This window comes from Lytechinus variegatus, chromosome 4 (assembly GCF_018143015.1).
Source record: "Lytechinus variegatus isolate NC3 chromosome 4, Lvar_3.0, whole genome shotgun sequence".
Taxonomy (NCBI): domain Eukaryota; kingdom Metazoa; phylum Echinodermata; class Echinoidea; order Temnopleuroida; family Toxopneustidae; genus Lytechinus; species Lytechinus variegatus.
Window position 1 is genome coordinate 26798932 of NC_054743.1, and position 21540 is coordinate 26820471.

The 21540-nt window shown below is 36.1% G+C and overlaps 2 protein-coding genes across 3 annotated transcripts in view; one reads left to right on the forward strand and one right to left on the reverse strand.

The window, feature by feature from the left end:
• Positions 1-4134: 4134 nt before the first annotated feature.
• Positions 4135-13687, forward strand: LOC121413722 (akirin-2-like). The gene is made up of 5 exons (XM_041606646.1): positions 4135-4545; positions 6302-6543; positions 6992-7079; positions 8155-8226; positions 9869-13687. The coding sequence occupies exons 1-5, from the start codon at positions 4377-4379 to the stop codon at positions 9877-9879; spliced, it is 582 nt and encodes a 193-aa protein (XP_041462580.1). The 5' UTR covers positions 4135-4376; the 3' UTR covers positions 9880-13687.
• A 4222-nt stretch (positions 13688-17909) lies between these two features.
• The window catches only part of LOC121413723 (ribosomal protein S6 kinase alpha-3-like), a 55752-nt gene continuing 52121 nt past the window's right edge, over positions 17910-21540 (reverse strand). For both annotated transcript variants that reach the window (XM_041606647.1, XM_041606648.1), the window contains one exon: positions 17910-20455. In XM_041606647.1, the coding sequence (XP_041462581.1) occupies positions 20327-20455 (129 nt within the window). In that variant the 3' untranslated portion in view covers positions 17910-20326. The remainder of the gene's footprint in view (positions 20456-21540) is intronic.

Here is a 21540-nt window from a genome sequence, read left to right on the forward strand (position 1 = left end):
AGTATTGCATTGTAATGTTCAAAGAATAAATATATATGATAAAACATGATTAGGCAGAGCAGCATCTATAAACATGACACAGAGTTACATATTATGAAGCAGAAGTAATTCACAGAGCAGTAAAGAGATGTATGTACATGTACAATGTAAATATAAAAATAACAAATCTCCACTTTTTGTATGTGTATTGGGAGTTTACCTCTTTTCTTTGAAATGAAATGTTATTTGTCTTTTATAAATTATTCCAACAAACTCTAAATTTTATGAGGGTTTTATTGTGAAAAGAAAATGTTGAAAATTTGTAGGGAAATGGAGAGGGGAAAGAAAAATAAAAGTAAATGAGAGAAGGAAAGAAAGAAAAGAAGGGAAAGGAAGAGGGAAAAGGAGAAGGGAAGAGGAAAAGAGAGAGAGAGGAAAGAAAGAGAAAAGAAAAAGGGATAGAATATAGAAAGGAATGGAAAGCGAAAGAAGCAAAATGGGGGAAAGGGGAAGAGCGAAGGAATTGAAAAAGGGGAAATGAATGAAGGGTAAGGGAAACGGAGAAAATGGAGGAAAGTGACGTTAAAATGGTTCTGCTATTTTCCCACCAAGGAATTATGGAAGATGACAAGAAGATAAAAGTAGTCCAGTGGCGGGTGGCCCTAGCTTTCTCCCTCGACCCCCCCCCCCCCCACCTCCGCGCTTAGACAAAGAGAAAGGCTTACCGAGGGCTCTGCAGAAGGTAAAGGCCATTAAAAATGTATATATAAGAGCGAAAGGGGATGAAGAAGCCCCCCCACAAAAAACGGCCTCATTCCTACGCTTCTATCCTACCCCTTTGAGTAATTTAAGAAAAAATTATTATCAGATCAAGGCATTTTATAACACGTTAAGGTTCGATGCAACATTGATATCATTTGGACCGGGTGGCTGCGACCCCTGTTGGCTGCAAAAAAAAAGAGAGAAGATAACGGTAAAAAGCGAAAGAAAGAAAGGTAAACCTTATCAATAAAAAAAGTTTTAAAAAAGTGGGAGTGAAGTGGTGGGAATAAGCATACTGCAAAACTTTCTACAATATAGTCCTAAAGAAAAGAAAAAAATACGATAACGCTTAGCGCTCCTAAAAAAATAAAAATCCGATCATGCTTAGCGCTCTTATAACTGAAAAAAAAAAATATGTAGGCCTAATAATGGGAGGGTGAAGCGCGAGCTTAATGTTTGTTATATCCTGATTATTTACAAGTAAAAGAAACGTGTTAGGAAATCATCAAAATAATTTGTAACAATGATTTAATCTCGGAGCACTATTGTAGAAATATTTGTGTATATATTTACTTAAAAACAGGAAATTCTATGCGCCATTTCAATGCCCTATAGTTTGAACAGAATATGTATCTTAACGAATATTATAGAAAGGCATTGCGATCGTGAATTAAAACTCAATGAAGCGGAGTTTTCTTTTTTATGCTGACCTGAAAGTGTTTCTGTTTTCCAGATCCCCTTTCCTGTTCATCACTTTTCTTCCTCTTTCTTGATCCCCCTTCTCCGTAATTTTCTCTTTTTTTCTTCCTCTCATCTCCTTCCTTTTGTGTGTATGTGATTTTTTTTTTTAATTCCCCTCTAGCCCCAAATGAGTGGCTATACACCCGTTTAGTCCATAATTGGACTCAAAATCACAGGGGGGGCAGGGCACCCCTCCCCCTATTGTCGAGCAAATAAAGAAACGAGAAAAATAAAGGGGAAGGAAGGGGGAAGAAAAAGAAGGATCGAGGCCGGGGAGCAGAAAATAAAAGAGGAGAGAAACTAGGAAGAGTATCGAGGAGGAAGACGAATGAATAAAATAGGGTAAAGACTTGGAACTTTAAAAAAAAGTTTCATGCATGTGCACTATTTAAAATTTTCGCCTGCTCTCTGAGCTCGCATTGCCTGTTCAATGAGATACAATAATATTGCTCAATAGGGAATATCACGTTTTCAACTTAAAGTTATACGAAACAATATTTCAGCTCGGACATCGAGCTTTCATAATTTTGTTTGATTTACAATTTATTTTAAAAACAAGTGCTCTGTAGAAATGTCTGTTTTTAATAAGGTCTAATTGAATATCAACATTTCGCGTTCGCGCTGCGACCTCGTTACATTTTATGTCAAGTACATATATTATTTTCTTCTTGTTTTTCATAAAGGTCTCACCGTTTCTCTCACGATATAGCCTATCCCTTTACATGCAGGTCTGACTGTCGGCAAAACGTATCCGTTAGCGCTGCGCATATATACAGGTGAAGTTCAGCTGATGAAAACTTTGTTGTAAAAATAGCACTGTGAGAAAAATATATTGGTGAAGGTGTGAGGAAATAACCCATGAAATATTAAGAAAGTTATTACAATTTCAAGTTTTTGATTTGTGACGTCATAAACGAGCATGCAGCTGCCCCATAAATTATGTGATGTGTTATAAAATGCGTAAATTTCATTTTTTTTATGTTTCGTGATGACTAATTTTTATTTTCTTCGGCCGGAGCAGATATACTCGAAGGTGCAATGAAAACGAGTTTTCACTTTTCTGAGAAAATGATAAATTGATTTTTTTTTTACCAAGCACGTTGGTAGGAAAAAGCTCGCATGACGTATACAAAGCAAATAATTATATTCTAATATAACTTTTTTTATTGATGGATTTTCCTCAAACCTTCGCCAATATTTTTTATTATTCTTTTCTGCTATTTTTACAATCAACTTTTTGTAAATGTGAATATTTCCCCTTAATTCTACTACTTAAAATTCCCTTTTCATTAAAGTTTATAAACAATGTCGGCTCGCGATTTGTGCGAGACGGAAATCATAATAAAGTACTCATAATGATTCCTACAGTAAAGTAAAATTCCCTTAATTTTTTCAGAATATGGAATATCGACAAGTTTCATCTCGAGCTTAGGAAATGAGAATATAGGAAGATATATAGTCCCGGGATACATTGGCGGCGGAAACAAAAAAAATTTGGGGGTGTCCACCTGAAATTTTGGGATTGACACAGGTAAAAAATTGGACAAGCGCCCCAAAAAATTTTAGACAAGCAAAAAAAAAAACAAAAAAAAAGGTCATCAACCTAAATTTTAGGGGGGGGGGACCGTCCCCCCACCTCAAATTTGGGGGAGGGGGACACGCCCCCCCCCCCGCTTCCGCCGCCTATGCCGGGATATATTCATAATTTTTATATGATGATAAAATGTCCTTCAAATGTCCCCATCCTTTATATAGGTCAAAATAATCATTAAAAAAAAACTCGCGCTCATGCAGTGCGATCCATATCCACTTCACAATTTTCCTGTGCTTGAAATAGTGCTATATTCTTTAGATCGGAATATATTTTTTTTTCTCAACTCGCGCTTCGGGCTCGCATGATTGATTTTCTTACTTAAAAAAATGTATTTCAGGTGCCAATATCGGACTGTAGATCACGGCGACCTACTATGTTTTTTTTTTCCTTTTTTAATCATTTATTTTTTGCGCTGCCACTACTACGCCACGTACGGTGGCTCGATCCATCTGCAATATTTTTGACACAGTGACGTGAAAAAGGAGGGAGGTTATAAGGATTTCCCTAATTATGCGTTCGCGAAGCGCGCCGGCGAAAATTTTTATATTTATATCTTGGTGAAACTTTAGGCCTCGATCGATCAACAGCTAGATCTGTAAATATCTCACTTAACAAAGTGAAGAAATATTGAAGCGCCCAGGATTTTTGTTTTTGATGACAAATGATTTCCCCATTTCCAAATTCTTCGTGGGGGCGTGTCCCGGCCACGGGCCCCTGCCCCCCCCCCCGCTATCATAGGCCCTATGTCCCGATAAATGCATGAGTAAATTAGGACCATAGAGTTAAATTATGACACATATCAAGTGAATATATCTTTGGGGCCCAGGGTCATCTCTTTCCCAAAATTCTTTTTTTTTTCTTTTATTGCCCGCCATTATCTCCAACAACAAGAACATCATTTATTTACAGTACAGTTACGGTATGTATGGATGTATACATGTATACAGGCTCGATACATAGATCTCTATGGCTCGATACTGTACGTACATACATGTACGTAATCCGTGTGTATGTATGTACTGTAGGTAGGACCCCTGATCTACCCGTACGTACGGACACGTACGTACGTATGATATTGACCTGTAAAGCAACTTTCAAACATCGCAGGGGACGAGGAAACACCGATTTAAATCGCGAATCATCAGTTTAATTTGGTAAAATAAAGACAATTACCTGATCAGTTTTAATCAAGTGGAGGTTTCTCCACATTGCCCTTTCATTTTGTTGGAATTCGAGAGTTGCATGTGCCCATATTTCGGGCCTAAAAGGAGGGGTGTTTCTTAGTTCTTGTAAATCTAAAATGGCTTGTGCGACACTAAAACGGACTCTCGACTTTGATCCACTTCATAGCCCTGGAACCTCCCCAAAAAGAAGAAGATGTTCACCCATAATTACTCCGTCAACACCAACTTCTAGAAATAGTCTTCAACAATCACCATTTTCTCCAGTAACACCTAGAATATCACCAGGTGAGATTATTCAACTTAAGTCGCACAGTCCCATTTTTTATGTCAACAAAACGACATTTGTCACAATGGAAATTCCGGACTGCGTTGTCTACGACTGCAGACTGCACAGACATTCTGTGACGATTATTGGTTTGTTGACATTTTCGAAGTAAAAAAGTGGTTCACTTCAATGTCCATACATGGGTATGAAACTGCATTCGCCTCCATTATGCCGTCACTATCGCTGTAGCCTTTTTGTAGGGGCCGACAAAGCTAAGTTTGGCGCTGATGTTTTGCACCAGCTGACTCGGGCCGGGGGGGGGGGGGGTAGCCTGGAGGCGTTTGGGGAGTAAAAGTTTAATACCGGGTACTAATATATATCATTCCCCTAATGCCTGGTGCTGGTATATAATATATAGGCTCCCACGTACCGAGGGAAAAAGCAACAATACAAATGCACCAAACTGCTAGTAGGCCTAACTAAGATCGTCGCGGAGATAACTTATGTTAGACTGAGGTTAACACTTCTGACATGGGTAAAAATTTCGGTTGGCAACGTTTGGCAAAAAATGGATAGTTATGGTTAAAAAATATCGCAGAAATGCGATGAAGAAATAAAATTAGAAGAGAGTTTACTCACATTTGTTGTCATCGCCATCTTTGATCCATTATTAATGCAACCTAGTTATGTGCGTATAGGCGGCAAAATCATGAGTGGTGCTAGATTAAAAAGTGCTAAAATGTCCCGCTTCAACTGAACTGAAAATACGTATTTCTAGTTCAGTGGTTTGAAGCGGGGCATTTTAGCACTTTTTAATCTAGCACCGCTCATGATTTTGCCGCCCTCTATACGCGTCACGTAACTAGGTTGCATTAACAATGGATCAAAGATGGCGATGACAACAAATGTGAGTAAACTCTCTTCTACTTTTATTTCTTCATCGCATTTTTGCGATATTTTTTATCCATAACCATTTTTTGCCAAACGTTGCCAACCAATATTTTTACCCATGTACAGAAGTGTTAACCTCAGATTCTAAACATAACTAGCAGTTTGGTGCATTTGTATAGTTGCCTTTTCCCTCGGTACGTGGGAGCCTATATAGACCAGCGCCAGGCATTAGGGGAGTGCAATACGTAGAGTATTAAACTTTCACTCCCCAAACGCCTCCAGGCTAGGGGGGAGATAGGGGCTCCTAACGGAGAGTAAAAATAATTTACTAACGTATGGTATGCTCTCCACGGAGCAACCTTGGCCCCCAAGATTTCTACTTCTAAATCATGAAGATCTAAAAAAAATTGGCCCTAAAATGGCTAAATCATATAGGGGCCTACTTTACATGGGATAGGAACTTCATTTCCAACATTTCTATGATATTGATTTCATTTTTAAACGAGAATGAATTTAAAAAATGAGAAATATATGAAGAAAAGACGGAAAACTTGCCACTGTGTTTACGTCGTAATCTTGATTTCTTTGTATTTTGCCAAGGCTACAGTACATCACGCATATCGCGCATTTGGCGCAAATATTCATTACTGAATGATACGCGCCGTATAAGCTAAAACAACGATATACGTGCTGTAGACGTGGCGATTTCTTTGTCTTTAGCCACTTGAGACTACAGCACGCGATACATTGTATATATGCGTGCTGTAGCCTTGGCGAAAGACAAGATGGCAAAGTAATGCATTTACATGTAAGAAATGACTTGTAATCTTAAAGTTTTTGAACTGATATTCATGGAGTACTCTTCTTGTTCTTGTTGATGAACAGGCCAGCTTGCAGCTCACATTAGTCAAGAATGGCGAAGGATAAAGCGAAGGAAACGGTTGGAAGATTCTTACAGCAGCGAGTCACCTGTATCATCAGAGATGATGGAGCAAGCATCAAGGTTTGGGTTAACATCGGGATGCTTCTCACCACCATCCACATCCACCAATCCTATGCCCAACTTGCCTTCAGGCTCTTTACAACAAACACAAACCAAAGATCAACCCATGTTCACTTTAAAACAGGTAGGAATCGAGATGGATGGTTTTGAATAAACAACCCAAAAAAAGTACCCCCTCTTTTTCAAAATGCCGGAACAAGGTTTCCCTGAATGTGTTTACTCATGCATGGCTCAACGGATCAAGTGCATTATTTAAGTCCATGTCAATTGTGCAAAAATACTGGTACCAAGTTCATTTATCAAAAAAATTATTTTTTTTTTAAGGGAGTAGTTATTTTGGTTCTTGTATGTTTGTGGCTCATGGTGTTGGGTTTTTTGGGTCAGAGTTGGGATCAAATAGGAATGCCACTGCCTTTTGATCTTTAGCAAGACTTTCATCTCCACATCTCCCAATTTGTAGTGAGGCTATAGCAGTCATGTGAAATATGAAGTAATGGCAGTAAAAATCTATTTCAGTGCTGCTGATGTTGACAGCTATATGAATCTTTAATTTTTAATAATTTGTCATACAGGTTATCCTAATATGTGAACGCATGTTGAAGGAGCAAGAATCTAGGATACGTGAGGAGTATGATAAAGCCCTAACGTGCAAGTTAGCTGGTAGGTATCACTTTTTCATCAACAATTACTGATAATTTTTCTTCAAGCAAGATGCCGGGGGTCTTACAGGAATTATGTTAGATTAAAATCAAACTCGTAATTGTTTCAATTTACAATTATGAATCTAGAATAAATCATTGCCATAAGTAATAATTATGAGTGACATGCAAATCAAAATATTCTATTTTAAACTGAATTTTGATATTTTGGTGTCAAGACTTGACCCTTGAAATTGTTCAGTGTGCAGCCATTGTCTGCCAGATGGCAAAATGGAAATCCCAATTTCGCCTCTTTAATATTTTTTTTGTCACCAGTGACTCACAACATTTCCCAAGGACTTTGTACACAATATAAAGTGTGTCGTATTCTGCTGCACCCTATCTGAATGTATCCTGTGAATCCTTTCCCTACGATAGGATGTTCAGTTGAAGAGATTTCAAGGTCACTGATTAAGTTTCCTCTGAAACCTCCTTGCCACTGGTTACACTAAAGTGAAAACCATGTAACATTGATGGGAATAAAGTCAATATACAATCTTAATGTAGGTGAATCTGTCCGGTTATAATACCTTTGGACTATAGTATATTAAGTAAAGAACTACCTAATGTATTGCATAAAAAAAATGATATGAAAATTGTTTGTCCCTCAAGTGAACATTTTTAACCCTTGGCATGCTAATGTTGCAATTTTGCACATTCATTACATTAAATTCCACAATTGTAATTAGTTTTGTCCCATATGAATGCTAATAAATGGCTTTAGTTCTTGGATAATATACAATTATTCAAAGAAGACATTATGCACATAAATTTTGTCATTATTATCCCTCAGAATTCAGCATGCAAAGAGTTAAATGGTAAATCCACCTGTGCAGAATTAACTGTAACAAGGAAATGTATCATTGAGTTAAAGGGTTTTTCATGCCTTTTTTGCCATACTCTTAAAGTATGCGAAATGAAGTTATGCTACAAGCATGAAGGTAAATTTGTAGACTTAACATTCTGAGAACCTTTCTTAGTTCCTACTGCATTGATCATTATAATTCATTTGCTTTTTTTTTCCTTTGTTATTTCAGAGCAATATGATGCATTCGTAAAGTTCAACCAAGATCAGATTCAACGTCGCTTTACCTCTACAAGCATGAGCTGTGAGTATCATAGTCATTGCAAAAACTTCTCTATTAATGCTTGAGCTCAGTTATACTAAGCTTGACAATTGATATCCCGCTGATATTTATGATCGATTCCATTGATACTGATTTGTAATCAATATGTCCATAAACTTTGTGTAATGTGCCCAGAGCCCTTCTTTAAATCCCTTATTTCTTCGCGATATACTAATATAGGAAATGATGGTTCCCTGATCCCCCTTCCCCCCCCCCCCATTTTTAAGAGCTCTTAATCTTTCCTACATAAGGCCTCCGATTTCAATATATTTGGGCAAGGTTTTTTTTTTCCTTTCTTTTTGGGCATATTTCAATATTACATTAAGAATGGGAAAAATAGGAGACACAGTGGCCCGAATTCACAAAGGTGGTTTTGAAAACCCATGATTGAGTCCATGGTTTATGCAGATTTCCTGTATAAATTACGCTTAATTTACCGCGTATCGGGTGCGTGTATAAAACATTCCAATGTTGATGCACGCTTTTGTCACAGTGCGCCAAATTGACGTCTGTTACCATGGTTGGATAAGCTATTTTTTTCATGAGTCCACTGTTTGAAGAGTGGATTCATGAATAAAAACAGTGGACTCATGAATAAAATAGCGTATCTAACCATGGTAACAGGCGTCACTGTGACAAAAGCGCGCATCAGCATTGGACATGTTTTATACATGCGCCCAATACGCGCTAAATCAAGTGTAATTTATATAGGAAATCTGCATAAACCATGGACTCAACCGTGGGTTTTCAAAACCACCTTGTGAATTCGGGCCAGTCTGTCTGAAATTTCACCAGAATTTTTTAAACTGATCTAATTTATTTTCATGATCCCTGAAGCCTGTACTTTAAAGTATCAAATACTTGAAGTCATGTAAATAACGTTTAAGATTTAAGAATCAAAGAAAACGGTAATTTCAGGTTTATAAAAAAAACTTGCATTAAAATTGGTATTTTCCTCCAACATCAAAAGTGATCGATCAAATTCATTTCATTTCTTTCTGGGTGCAAATCAGACTTGAGTGCGCTTCTGTGGTCAACTGCGTTTTAGATATGTGCAAGATACTGTCAATGCGGGCGACTTGCGAATGACCTGCGGGTAGCAAAAAAAGCCACCCGCAAGTCGCGCGCAAAGTTTGCACTGAACAATTGAGTACCAAAGTGTGACGTCATCAATTTTCACTATAGCATGTCAGCATTTTTTATACCATATTTTGGTAGAGCATGATGAAAACCCTCCACTACCAAAATTTGGTGGGAATCAGTCCATGGGGGCCCCAAGATACAATGTATGACCTCATGAATACAAAATGAGCCCCGTGGAAGTCAATGCATTATTGGCCTAATTCCTAACACTGCCCAATGATACACTGACTTCAGAAGGACCAATTATGTATTCATGAGGTCATATCTTAGGCCCTTATGGACCAATTCCCACCAAATTTTAGTAGTGGGGGGTTTTCATCATGCTCTACCAAAATATGCTATCAAAAATGCTGAAATGCTAAAAAAAGTTTTTTGTGACATCATCACTTCGGTACTCTGTGACTGGCTCTTTATGTAATTGCAGTCAAGTAATTAAAAAAAAAATTCACCAAACAAATATTTAATTTCTATCCTGTTGCAGATGTCTCATAAGTCTACCCCAAGTGCAATGATGAAAAGTAAAGATGTCGATACAGCTCTATCAAATCAACCTATCGTACTCTTAAGGACTCGCAATGCATACGCTCATCATCACAGCTACTCCAGAAGATGACCAGCTATTGCTTTGAACGAAGTTGATCCAGAGTAAATGGAAATCTAACCAATAAAACCCAACCAATGGATCGCTTCATTCTGGCTGCGCCACCCTTAATACATGTGTAGTTCTCCTGTAATGGTTCATATTGAATTCCCTGTTACATATTCCCGTACATGTGACTTCTGCACTCCTGACATGTTGAAGATGAGAATGCTCAAAGCCTACGCCACCAGGAATATTGGCCAAGATAGCTTTTTTCAACTTGTCAACAAGCCTGGCATTGTCACTGAATATTTAGCTTTGCTGAATTTAATTGGTAAAGAGAAAGGAATGGAACAAGCTGGATATATATTTTAAAGTAAACCCAGTATGGCATTCACCTCTAGTTGTGTATACCGTAGTCACATTTTACATGACAGATGAATGATGCATTGAGCGATCGCGATTCATATTACTTTAGGGTTTGCATTGTGAGTGTATTGTATTTTGAAATTGATAACCTCTAGAGTGTCCACAATGAATGCCACTCATGGAAGTGTGAGAAACAAAATGACTTACATTGGACAAATTAAATGAAAGTATGTACTGCCTTTGTGATTATGATTGAGGTGTCCTCTGTGACCAGGAAAAATATTTCAAGAGTTGACAAACAGAACTATGCAACTAAATTTTTGGCCATTTTGAGTTTTTGTTATCAATATATCACCATCATTGAAAACCATAAAGCCGTAACCCAATGTGCTTTGTGGCTATATACCAAAATAACACTTTACCTCGCCAGCACGCTTTGTGTTCCTTGAACTCTTTTGAGTTATGACATTCAATTTGGTTTCACTTTTTTCAAAATCATGGATCTTGAGTTGAGGTGTTCTGTTTGTCACCCCTTGATTGCTACAATTCAAATATGAACAAATTTGATATTGGTGTTAATGAAAAGCCTGTGCTTTAAGGCATGCTCAGACATGGTGTTCCTGCACTCCCGTAACAAAAGTCTGTGGTACAGGAGATCGTTTGTTTGCCCTGTACATGTATAATGCTGTTGACAAAAGCCCCTCCCCCATAAAAGATAGAACAAATAAATAGATAAATGAATGAATAAAGATTAATATATAAATAGAATAAAGTAAACAAAGAAAAAATGAAATTAAAATGCCAAGAAAAAACTAATAGAAGGGGGGAAAAAGAATTGGATCAGTCGGTCATATTTGTTTGTTAGTCTGTTTGCTATGGGGGCAACTCTATGTACATGTATTTATTACTCTTGTGCATGCAGAAAGGACTCCATCTATGTATCATTGTGCAAGCATGATACATGTATAATGGAGATGAAGGGTATGTCAGACACAACTGTCCCCTGCACCATTTGCCTTTTAAAATATGTTTTTAAAAAAATATAAGAATTTAATGTCAATTGTCGTTACACTGACCCTCTCCCAAAACTATAATAGAAGTACAAAGGTTGGCCGGTTACAAAGGTTATACCGTGATGTTTGTATTCTCTATGTCTGAGAAAGCCTTGTCCTTTAAAATTGAATTAATGACTAAAGAAAGAAAGCAACCTTCAGAAATTAATTCATGAAACATTAATAACAATTTAATAATATTTTCCTTTGGCTTGGTGATGAAATCTATATTGGAAGGACATGTGCAGCTTTTCTTTGACACCAATTGAAGACGAACATAACAATTTGATGAGAGGCGCCAACATGTAAAGTTGAATTGGAGTGTTTGAAATACATGTATTCCTGTTTCCTGTCGAGCTTTGAGAGTACATGCACTGTATTAGGGCATTGCTGCGTAGTATACAGTGTACTTAAACAGGCAAAAGCCTCAATGTAAACTCCATATTGGATTATTTGTGTTGAAGCATTCTGTTACATAATAATATTTAGATATTTTCACACTTTTTTATGCGTTGTGTGAGAATGGTACTGTGTATAAGGATGGAAAGTATGATTGTACTGCATTATCCCGTCTCTATCATTGTAAATATTGAAGCTCTTATGATAGGGCCGACTGCATAGTTATCATCTTTCCCCGTTTTGTTTGTTACGGTGCTATTAATTTCTGGCCAACATTCTTGAAACTTTAAAAGAGCAGTCAAGGAAAAAAAGTTAATTTTTTCATTATATCGTTCTTATTTATTCTTCCTTTTGAGTTTATTGTTTCCTTTGTTCATAAATCCTTGGTTATATAAACAGTAGATTTTAGTTACTTGTAAATAGGTTGAATTGTTTTATTTGAAAGAAGATAACAAACCAAGGATCATAAGGATGATGAAAGTGTGTGCATGTTTGATTTTATTCCATAAACCAGTGTTAGAATTCTTAGTGAAGTTTTTTCTGCTTTCATTTATTTTCTTAAGTGTCACTAAGCCATGACAAAGTAGCCCATCAATATCGATGTTGAGTGTGATATTTTGACAATTGATACAATGTCCTTGTCTGATATCGGCTAAAAGTGCGGTCTCCCTTTAATGTCTCTCTTTAGATTAAAGACACATGGAAAAAATTGTGAGCATATACATGTAATTTTAAAACTTTACCAGATAGAAGTCTTCTGCATGGGTATTAGTTTAGATGAGACTTTCAGGTCATTTTTAAAACTTCAACTTGTACATGTATGTTCATTTGATTTTCAGGTAAAAGAATGAGCAAGTCTGGTACTTGAGCGGGCATGGGGGTTGAAAATATAGTTTTGTGCAATGAGAGCCAGTATTGAACCAGTGAAGACAGGGCCTAGCCTGCAATATATAATGGGCTGAGTTCTATGTAAAATATGTGTTATACATGTAGCATGATCAGCAAGTCTCATAAGTGTTATTAAGGCACAGTGAGTACATGGATAAAGCGAACCAACAATAGTTGTTTGAATAGATTTTCGTTAAGACTAAATGCATTTTGTGTTTTTCTAATCAGTCATTTTTTCACCTGATTGCATATTGAGTAGGAATGCATCACCCAATGAGTATAAATTTTTTTTTGTGTTCATTCAATAATTTAATTGTAGCTAATATCGATAGAATTATTCCTCAAACTGAGGGGCATATATTTTGTACTTTTTTAATTAAAATAATTTTGTATATTAAATGCAAAGTTTACCATTTCCAGGCTTCGATTATGGTAACTTTTTTGCTTGACCAGCATTTTGTGTATTGAGCCATACAGACAAAACGGTTTATGAGGTAGTGTGATTATTTAGGTACAGGCAAACATTCTTTTCGCACTATCAGTCCCTGTGTGGACATTGTCAGTCTGGATGTTCAGTGAAATTATGAGTCTGGAAATGGTTAGTTCTCATCGATAACAAGTACATGTATAAATTATAATTAAGCAAAGACCTCGTGTATAATGATCTCTGTACATGCATATCATACATGTAAATTTTGTCATATATCTATATATATCATACTTGCACCTCTCATCTTCAATACATTAATTTGTTTACAAAAAATGCATAATATGACCATGATGTTGCTGTAAATACGAGAAATAAAAGGTTTAGATGTTCTACCGTAGTTAAAGTAGCTAATATTGGAGAGTATATGGAGAGGTGATACGTATGTATGATGCAGGGATACCGAGTTTGTACTTCTTATTGTATACATTCTTGACAATATTATTTTTCATTGTTTACAAGTTCTCACATGAAAATTATTAGTGTAAAGGACAAATAATAATCGGTTTCTGGTATTAAAACCAAGCATGTGTGTCCGTGTATTTGTTAACATACTCTTGCACCAAACTAGCTTAGGTGAAATCAATAAGAACAAGATTGATTTCACGTTGGAGAAAAAATGGACAGAGCAAATGACATTTGCTTTTATTGAACTAAGATAATGATGGAAATCATTCCGTTGGCATGGCAAACAGGGTCCTGTAATACAAAGGTACATGTAAGCCATTAATCACACTTGGTTTTTACGATTGATGGCACATAGTAGTCAGTGCAGTCAATCGTTAGAAGTGTTCTATGATGATTGCTAAGCTTTGTGTTACGGGAGCTAGGTGGTGAGATGTCACACTTTAAAAACTCGCCTCGGTACGTGTAGCTGCTAAATTCATGTGAAATATTGATTTCTATAGTTTCAGTTTTATGTGTTTTCCTATGGCATTTCTTTGAAAATACTGATTTACAGCTTTTAGAAATAAACTGAAATATTGTTCACGTTGGCAGTTCTGTTTAAAATGTATCTCTGAAAATCTCTTTGCTCATTTAAAGGTACATGCATATTTTGTGAAACCTGCATTACATCCGGCAGTATCCTCTCGTAATCGACCGATAAACTTGGTAAAATTAGAAAATTAGACAATTTTACTTGAAATATGTACAAAAGTAATTAGGATGTTATACATGTGTGACATCATGCATCGCAATTGGGAGGGTTAGTGACTCAACATTCAAATTTTCAGAACTTTCACATTGATCTGTTTCATTATAAAGCTCATGGCAATTTAATTCACACAATAGTTGATGTATAACAGGCTACTCGGTTTCAAAACAGATTGATGTACATTATTTGGTTGTGACACAAGATTGTCAGGAAAATCATAGGTGAAAGGATAGGCATGTGCTGACATCAGTGGCCATCTGTATCTGATTGACAAAGAGGAAATTATCACCACCACCATTCATCATCACCATCGTCACCACCATCATCATCAACAACATAACCACCACCATCATTGTCATAAATTCATCACCACCACCACAATAGGAGATGCCATTTTTCTGATGAAAATTTGACAAGCAAAAACTAAAAAAAAAGTCCTCACTTTCAAAAAGGAAGGCTCACTTGGGTAAAAAGGTATTTTTACATTATAAATTTTGATTCTGATCTCAGAAGTGCGGGGGGGGGGGCACACAGGCCAGCTAAGTCCCCCCCCCCACCCTGGATCCGCCAGTGACTACAATCATCTCAGTCTACACCACAATTTTCATCATCACCATCATTCTCGCTAACATCACCATTATCAAAACAATTATCACTGCCACCATCATCTTCATCACCATCCCTAATTCATCACCACCAATAAACAGGAGCAAAGAAAGAAAAGACCAAAATATATTTTTTGGTGAAGTAGAAGGAAAAGATAATGGAGAATAAATAAAAGAAATTACGATTTTAGCACCGATCAAACTCAACTCCTTCACTCGTCACGAGTTAAATGATACAAGCAGACAATGACAATACTGTGTTCCTTGTGCCATTTCACAATATTTAATATTTAGAAGGCACATAATTCCTTGAACCATCTGACATGTATACAAACAGTATTAGATCAGTACTGTTGTTCTTTTTTATACAAAATGAAATGAAAGAAACTCTACATTGTCATTTAAAAGAAATTCTGATATCCATATTGTAACTGGAAGATATAAAGAAAAATATATATTTTTGGAAAATCATAACATATGAAAGTTTAATCCACATTACACATGTCTACGCAACAAAACATTCCTCATTAATTTCAGAATGTACACAAGTTATGGAGCTTTAAGCATTTTTCTAACAATTCAGCATAGCAAATGTCATATTTAATGTTCTTAATATGGTTGGATGATCATTAGACCAGATTTCATTATTTCTAATAACTATTCTATAAAAGGGCATATCATTTCCATATCTCTTCATCATGTCTCGCCTAACATTTTAAGCCTTTATCATTAATTCTCTCATGCCTTGTCCACTGTAATTAGAAACACACAAATCTTTGAAAATAAATTCAGATTAATATTCTTGATCAATATACAAATTATACAAACAGACGATTACAGATGTTAGTAATAACATTTAAAATACCTCAATAAACTTTGGTCATACAAACTTTCCCCAAAAAACAGAGAAGGGTAAATTTTTTAAGGGAAAACCAGAATAGTCGCTTTGGAAACGCCCCAAACTCCCTACAAAATAACATCACAAGAGTCAGAGGTAGTTTTAAGTTCTACAAGTACTAAGATTGAAAAGTAAACAAATATCTTACAAGTTTTAAACCTCCATTATCCGTTTCTACAACTTCCCTGCGATCAGCTGATATAGTGACTTTCACTGACTAAATGCAAAAAGCTAATGAAATCCTTTGATTTCATTGGCTAAGAACAAATTTGTCGGTGAAAATCATCTACAAGTTGCTTCATGAAAATACACTCCCTAGATTAAGAAATAATTGAGAACTATTAAATGGGAACAACCGACCAATTCTGTTTTCTCTGAATCATGAATTATTGCAATATCGTAAGAACATGCGTACAACAAAATGGTATAAACTTGGCACATCCCTTTGTACAAAGTGCCACACACGGTTGATTACTTTGGCGATGTACAATATACAAAAAATCAAACTTTTTAATACATTTGAACATTAAAATCAATGAAAGGTACATATTTTCCTGACATTCATGATGCATAAACCCACTTTTCGACACACAAGGAGACTAACACAAAGGTTAGCGATTAAACGTACGCTCGATTTTCACAAATGATTGTACATTATAGTCTATCCAACCAATTGTAGAAAAATGTTCTACGATCATTGCTAAGCTTTGTGTTACGGGCTCCAGGGGACTGTAACATAAAGACTAGCAATTGCTTGTAGAGATAACTTTTAGGATTGATCATACAAAATCAATGCAATCAATCTTAGAAATCATCTTCCTGATCAATCATTTTGCTTCATCTTACGAGGCCCAGAGAGTCCACATATCGCATGGATGATAATTTGCTGGATCGTCTTCGCTCGCTTGTCTTTTGTCCGTTTGGTCTCATTCCACATGAACAAATCCCTACTTCACCTTCAACCAGTTTATCTACTAACAATTTGGTCTAATTGCCATTTAGCCTATTAACCGTTTTGTCTAATTTCCAGTTACCCTTTACACACTTCATCCAATATCCTCTTGGTCTAATACCACTTAATCTATAGGGTTTATTTATTTGGTTCATAAGTTTAAAAAAAATTGTAAGTACATGAAGTGGAAAATAGACAACTGAGCATTAGACTAAAAGAGAATTAGCCTAAGTGGGTATTAGACCAAATGCGGTGATGACCAAACTGCAATTAGACCAAGTGGGTTTAGTCCATGTGGTATTAGACTACCTGAGAAGGAGACCAACTGCTTGTAGGCCAAGTGAATATCAACCATTAGGTTTGCCTACAGGATATTTGTAATCTTGATTACTCATAAATTGACAAGTTGTTTCAATATAGGCAAAATATTGATAGGCAGTGCTGCCAACATGAACAAGAACATTTCAGTATTTTAAAAGCTGAAATTCAGTATTCCGATGAGGAAATCTGTATTTTCGAAGAAAGTCTCTTGGATAACACCTAAAACTGGAACTTGGAAATCGGTAATTTGCATGGAACCATCGGTACAAGTTGGCAGCTCTGGCTAGGTCAATGTACCGGTACCTGGATCATTTATATTCACTTATTGTATCATACGTATGCACCATTTGATACAACAATCAGCTGGTTTATCTGAAAGCAGGGCTTGTCTTACTGAGGTGTTACCCAAACAAAGGTTGCAAGGGTCAGTTTCACGGAGCTGTGCTAAAGTTTAACGTTTTTTTGTATGGTTCTTGTATGGTTTCATTACTTTCTGGGATGCGCCGTAAATCCTGATTTCTCTTAACGTATGACCAATTATCTTTTTATCAAGAAAAATATAGTTTGCATTAGTGCTTTTTCATATGTGATAATTTTTTTTTTTTGAAATAAGAATTCAAATTTTTCTACATATGTCAATTTAGCCAATACAATAATGCAGGATTGCAAATCCCTATATAATAAAATCAACATGAAATATATCGGGAATTCACAATCAGATTACATGGACATTACATACACAATTTGTACAGCAAAAACCAAATGTACTCAAATTTTAACATATAGGGAAGTTTAAACGTATTTGCATAAATCAATTTTTAATCAAATTTGCAGTTTTCTAATCCACCTGAATGGCCTTCAAATAACCTTCAAATGACCTTCAGCTTCACTATGTGACTAATACACAATACTTTTTAATCGAGAAAGATGGTATTGTATTTTATTAGTAAAAGAAATAACAGCATAAAAATTACTGTGTAAATAAGCTGCGTGGAAGTTACAATACCCAAACTCTATTTTAATCCATCAAATTTGCTGTATGTTCTCAACGATAGTCTAAAGTAAGGCAGTTTGAATATCAAGCAGTGTTTCATACATACTTTACAATGAGCATCCCCCAATAAAGGCCTACTCATAGGACTACAAACCCAACACTACGAGAGAAAAAGCATTCGGTTATATGTTTCTTATCCATAAAAAAATCAACTAGCTAGTTCATGATTGAATATAAAATGGAAAATATCAAACATCAATGTACACTTTTTACATGATTTAGAAGCATTAATTTCTTATACAATATCATATTCTGTTTGATCATAGATGTACTGGCATAACCCAGATACGGATGCTAAATCTGATATACATGTAGATATCACCTGTCTTTAAGAACCTGTAATCTGGTATTTAAGACTTCATTTTTACCCCTTGTATAAGTTTTCTCACTGAAGCAAGCAAGTACATACACTTTTGAGACCCCATCTGCTAAATAATATTAATGCTTTAATGACTTGAAAGAAGTTTTCTTGGAGAGTAGGTGATTATTTCACAAAGTTCTTCATAAAGTTACGTTATAAAGACCACTCCTCAGTAAACACCTTTTGTTTAAAATGTAATTGTAAAATCTCAATAGCTAGTCAGTGACTGCTCCAGGGTTGAATGTGTTCCTTTTATAAGCTATTTGTAAAATGTTTGAAGAAATATCACCATTTTTCAGCAGCTTTTTCCATCTTACGAGGGTTACTGACTCTCACGCCATGATGACACTTTCTTCTCCTTCAACTTCTTTTTTGCGGAAGGACACACGTTGTATTTGGTTACAGACTATTGAAACTTGCGTCTTAAATTTCATTCCATGGACATTCCTACAAAGTAATGCACTGATGTGGAGCCTCGTTGTAAAACAAAGGGGAAAAAAATGAAAACTGGGATATTACTCTTTAATAGAAATGTCTGTATAAAATGTAATCGGCTTAGTATTTCAGATGATTAGAAAGAATTCAATTTGGCATTATTAAACATTAATTAACAGGTATATTAATTTTGAAAAATATACCATGAATTTTTATTTTACATTTATATTTTTTTAATAGCAGAATGGAGAATTACATATGGGGTTGTTTGAAATAAGAAGCTCATGGCAAAAATAGGGAAGTGAAAAGGGCATGGATCACAAAATGACAATGGTGAAAATCATATTGTTATTCCCAGATTGAATATTAAGACTTTTAATAACACTAAGACTGTGGAAATATAAAATGACTAGGCCTAATTTGGCTCAAATTTCATTCCACTGTTTCATCTGTTTTACATTTTGCAGCTCCGTTATATGAGTGTTTGCACGAGATAATAAGGTAGCATGATGCAGAGATCACTGAAAACCAGTTCATGAGGTACATATTTACCACATTTGTCTTTGATTTACTCACTCATAATTAGTTACTACATCATTCACTGAAATATTTCCCTGATTTCTCTTATTTATAAAGCCGTCTGAATATCACACAACGTATGCACCTACTCCACTCCCCAGCAAGCAGTCCAGCATGAGTTTCCAGAATTTAACATTAGGCGCAGGCCTACTACATTCATTTGGATTTCACATCCCGACCAGGGCCCCGTCTTACAAAGAGTTTTAACCATATCAGTGTTAGATATATAATGTAGAAATTAGAATAATAAGTTGCTTGTTGATGGTTACAGCCAGTGGCGGACCAAGACCAGGAGGAGACAAAGCATTGGAGGGGCACAGCATTGTTCACAAACAATACAGTGCCCCTCCAATGCTTTGTCTCCTCCGGGTCACGGTCCGCCACTGGTTAAAGCCACACTGGTGTTAGATATTCTGGGAATAACAAAGAGTACAAGGATGGTTTTGGCCAAAGTGATGTCAGATGACCTGGAAATACATTGATGATTTTATATATAATGTTGAATTACCCAAGAATCACATCGACCAGAATTGCATCATTTGTTTTAGCCATACTGGGGACCATGTCATAAAGCTGTTTGTAAATTACAAATGACCTTTATGCACGCCTGGTGACCCTTTTTCTGGTAAATGATACATCCCTATGTAGCTGACTCCGCAGCTAAGAACATGTTCCAGTTGTGCGTAGAGTCGTCTGTAACTTTACAATCAATTTTATGACATACCACCGTGATGTTGGATTATCTGGGAATATGACATACTGGTGACAATAAGCTGCCCCAATCAACTAGTAGGAAGTAGAATTTAGATGGTAGTTGAGCTGAGTTTTTTAAGTTTTCTTCTCTGAGCGAGACCGGAAGCCGTTACCGGTTCTAAGGGGCCCTGTTCCGCTTGTGCTTGGTTGAGAGCTTTGAAAGTAGCCTTCACTGCAGACTGCAAGATAAGAGTATAGAAAGATGTTTTATTCCAAAAAGGTGTACAAAGAATTTGTGCAACTGGTCAAAATTGAATCTGTTTGGGCCAAAAACCAGTACAACACCCCCACCCTCCCCCCCAATGTGATTAAATGGATTGATAGATGTGGCTTGCATCAGAATTAATTTCCAAGTGACCATGAACGTAACTTTTAGATGCTTCGTATATTATCTTGGGTAGAAGTGTGATGCAGTACATCCGACCCACCATACATGTGACAAAATGATTTGTCTCTTTTTTTACAATTTGTATGAAAAAGTGTAATGCTCTCAAGATATCATCGCTTGAGTAGTCCATGGAGAGATGGACTCCCCAAAAGGATGGTTATCTTATGGAATTGCCCAGTTATCATCATATCAAGGACCTTGAGGGAGAACAAGCCAATGGTCACAAAACTAGATCTATTCTGGGTGATGTACAATATCTGTCAGGCCTCGTTCTCTCTGTTATGTGATCCATTACAAACGCCACAACTGGCCTTTTGTAACTGAAACAAATTTCTACAAGCAATAAGAGAGCCACCAACTGATGTAATATGACTTGATACTATCTGGGCCCCCATCTCACAAAGAATTGCGATTGATCCGATCAATCGTAACTATGGACGGCCAGCAAAGTCAACATATAAAATGCATGTTTGTTCAAAAAAAAATTCTAGATATGAATGTATATCCATAAATTCATTGATTTCTTGACAATTTGGTATGCTCTCCTTTATTTCCAAAGGACATTTTACAAATTTCCTGTAGAAGAAATTATAAAACTGATGGATTTCCATAGTTACGATTGATTGGATTGATCGTAAATAATTAAGATTGATCTCATCACTCAATTCTATGGAAATCCATCATTGTCATAATATATTCTACAGAATTTGAACAATGTCCTTTGCAAGCCAAGAAAAACCCACTGAATTTTCAAGAAAACAATGTGTGAATATACATATTCAGAAAATATTTCAAACAAACAAACATGCCTAATAGATGCTGACGTTGCTGGCTTTCCATGGTTGTGGTTGATCAGATCAATCGCAACTCTTTGTA

Excerpts from the sequence above, each read along its gene's own strand:
- LOC121413722 (XM_041606646.1), top strand. The coding sequence starts at position 4,377 with ATGGCTTGTGCGACACTAAAACGGACTCTCGACTTTGATCCACTTCAT. Across the intron at positions 4,546-6,301 it reads AACACCTAGAATATCACCAG|GCCAGCTTGCAGCTCACATT; the intron begins GTGAGATTATTC and ends GTTGATGAACAG. Across the intron at positions 7,080-8,154 it reads CCTAACGTGCAAGTTAGCTG|AGCAATATGATGCATTCGTA; the intron begins GTAGGTATCACT and ends TTGTTATTTCAG.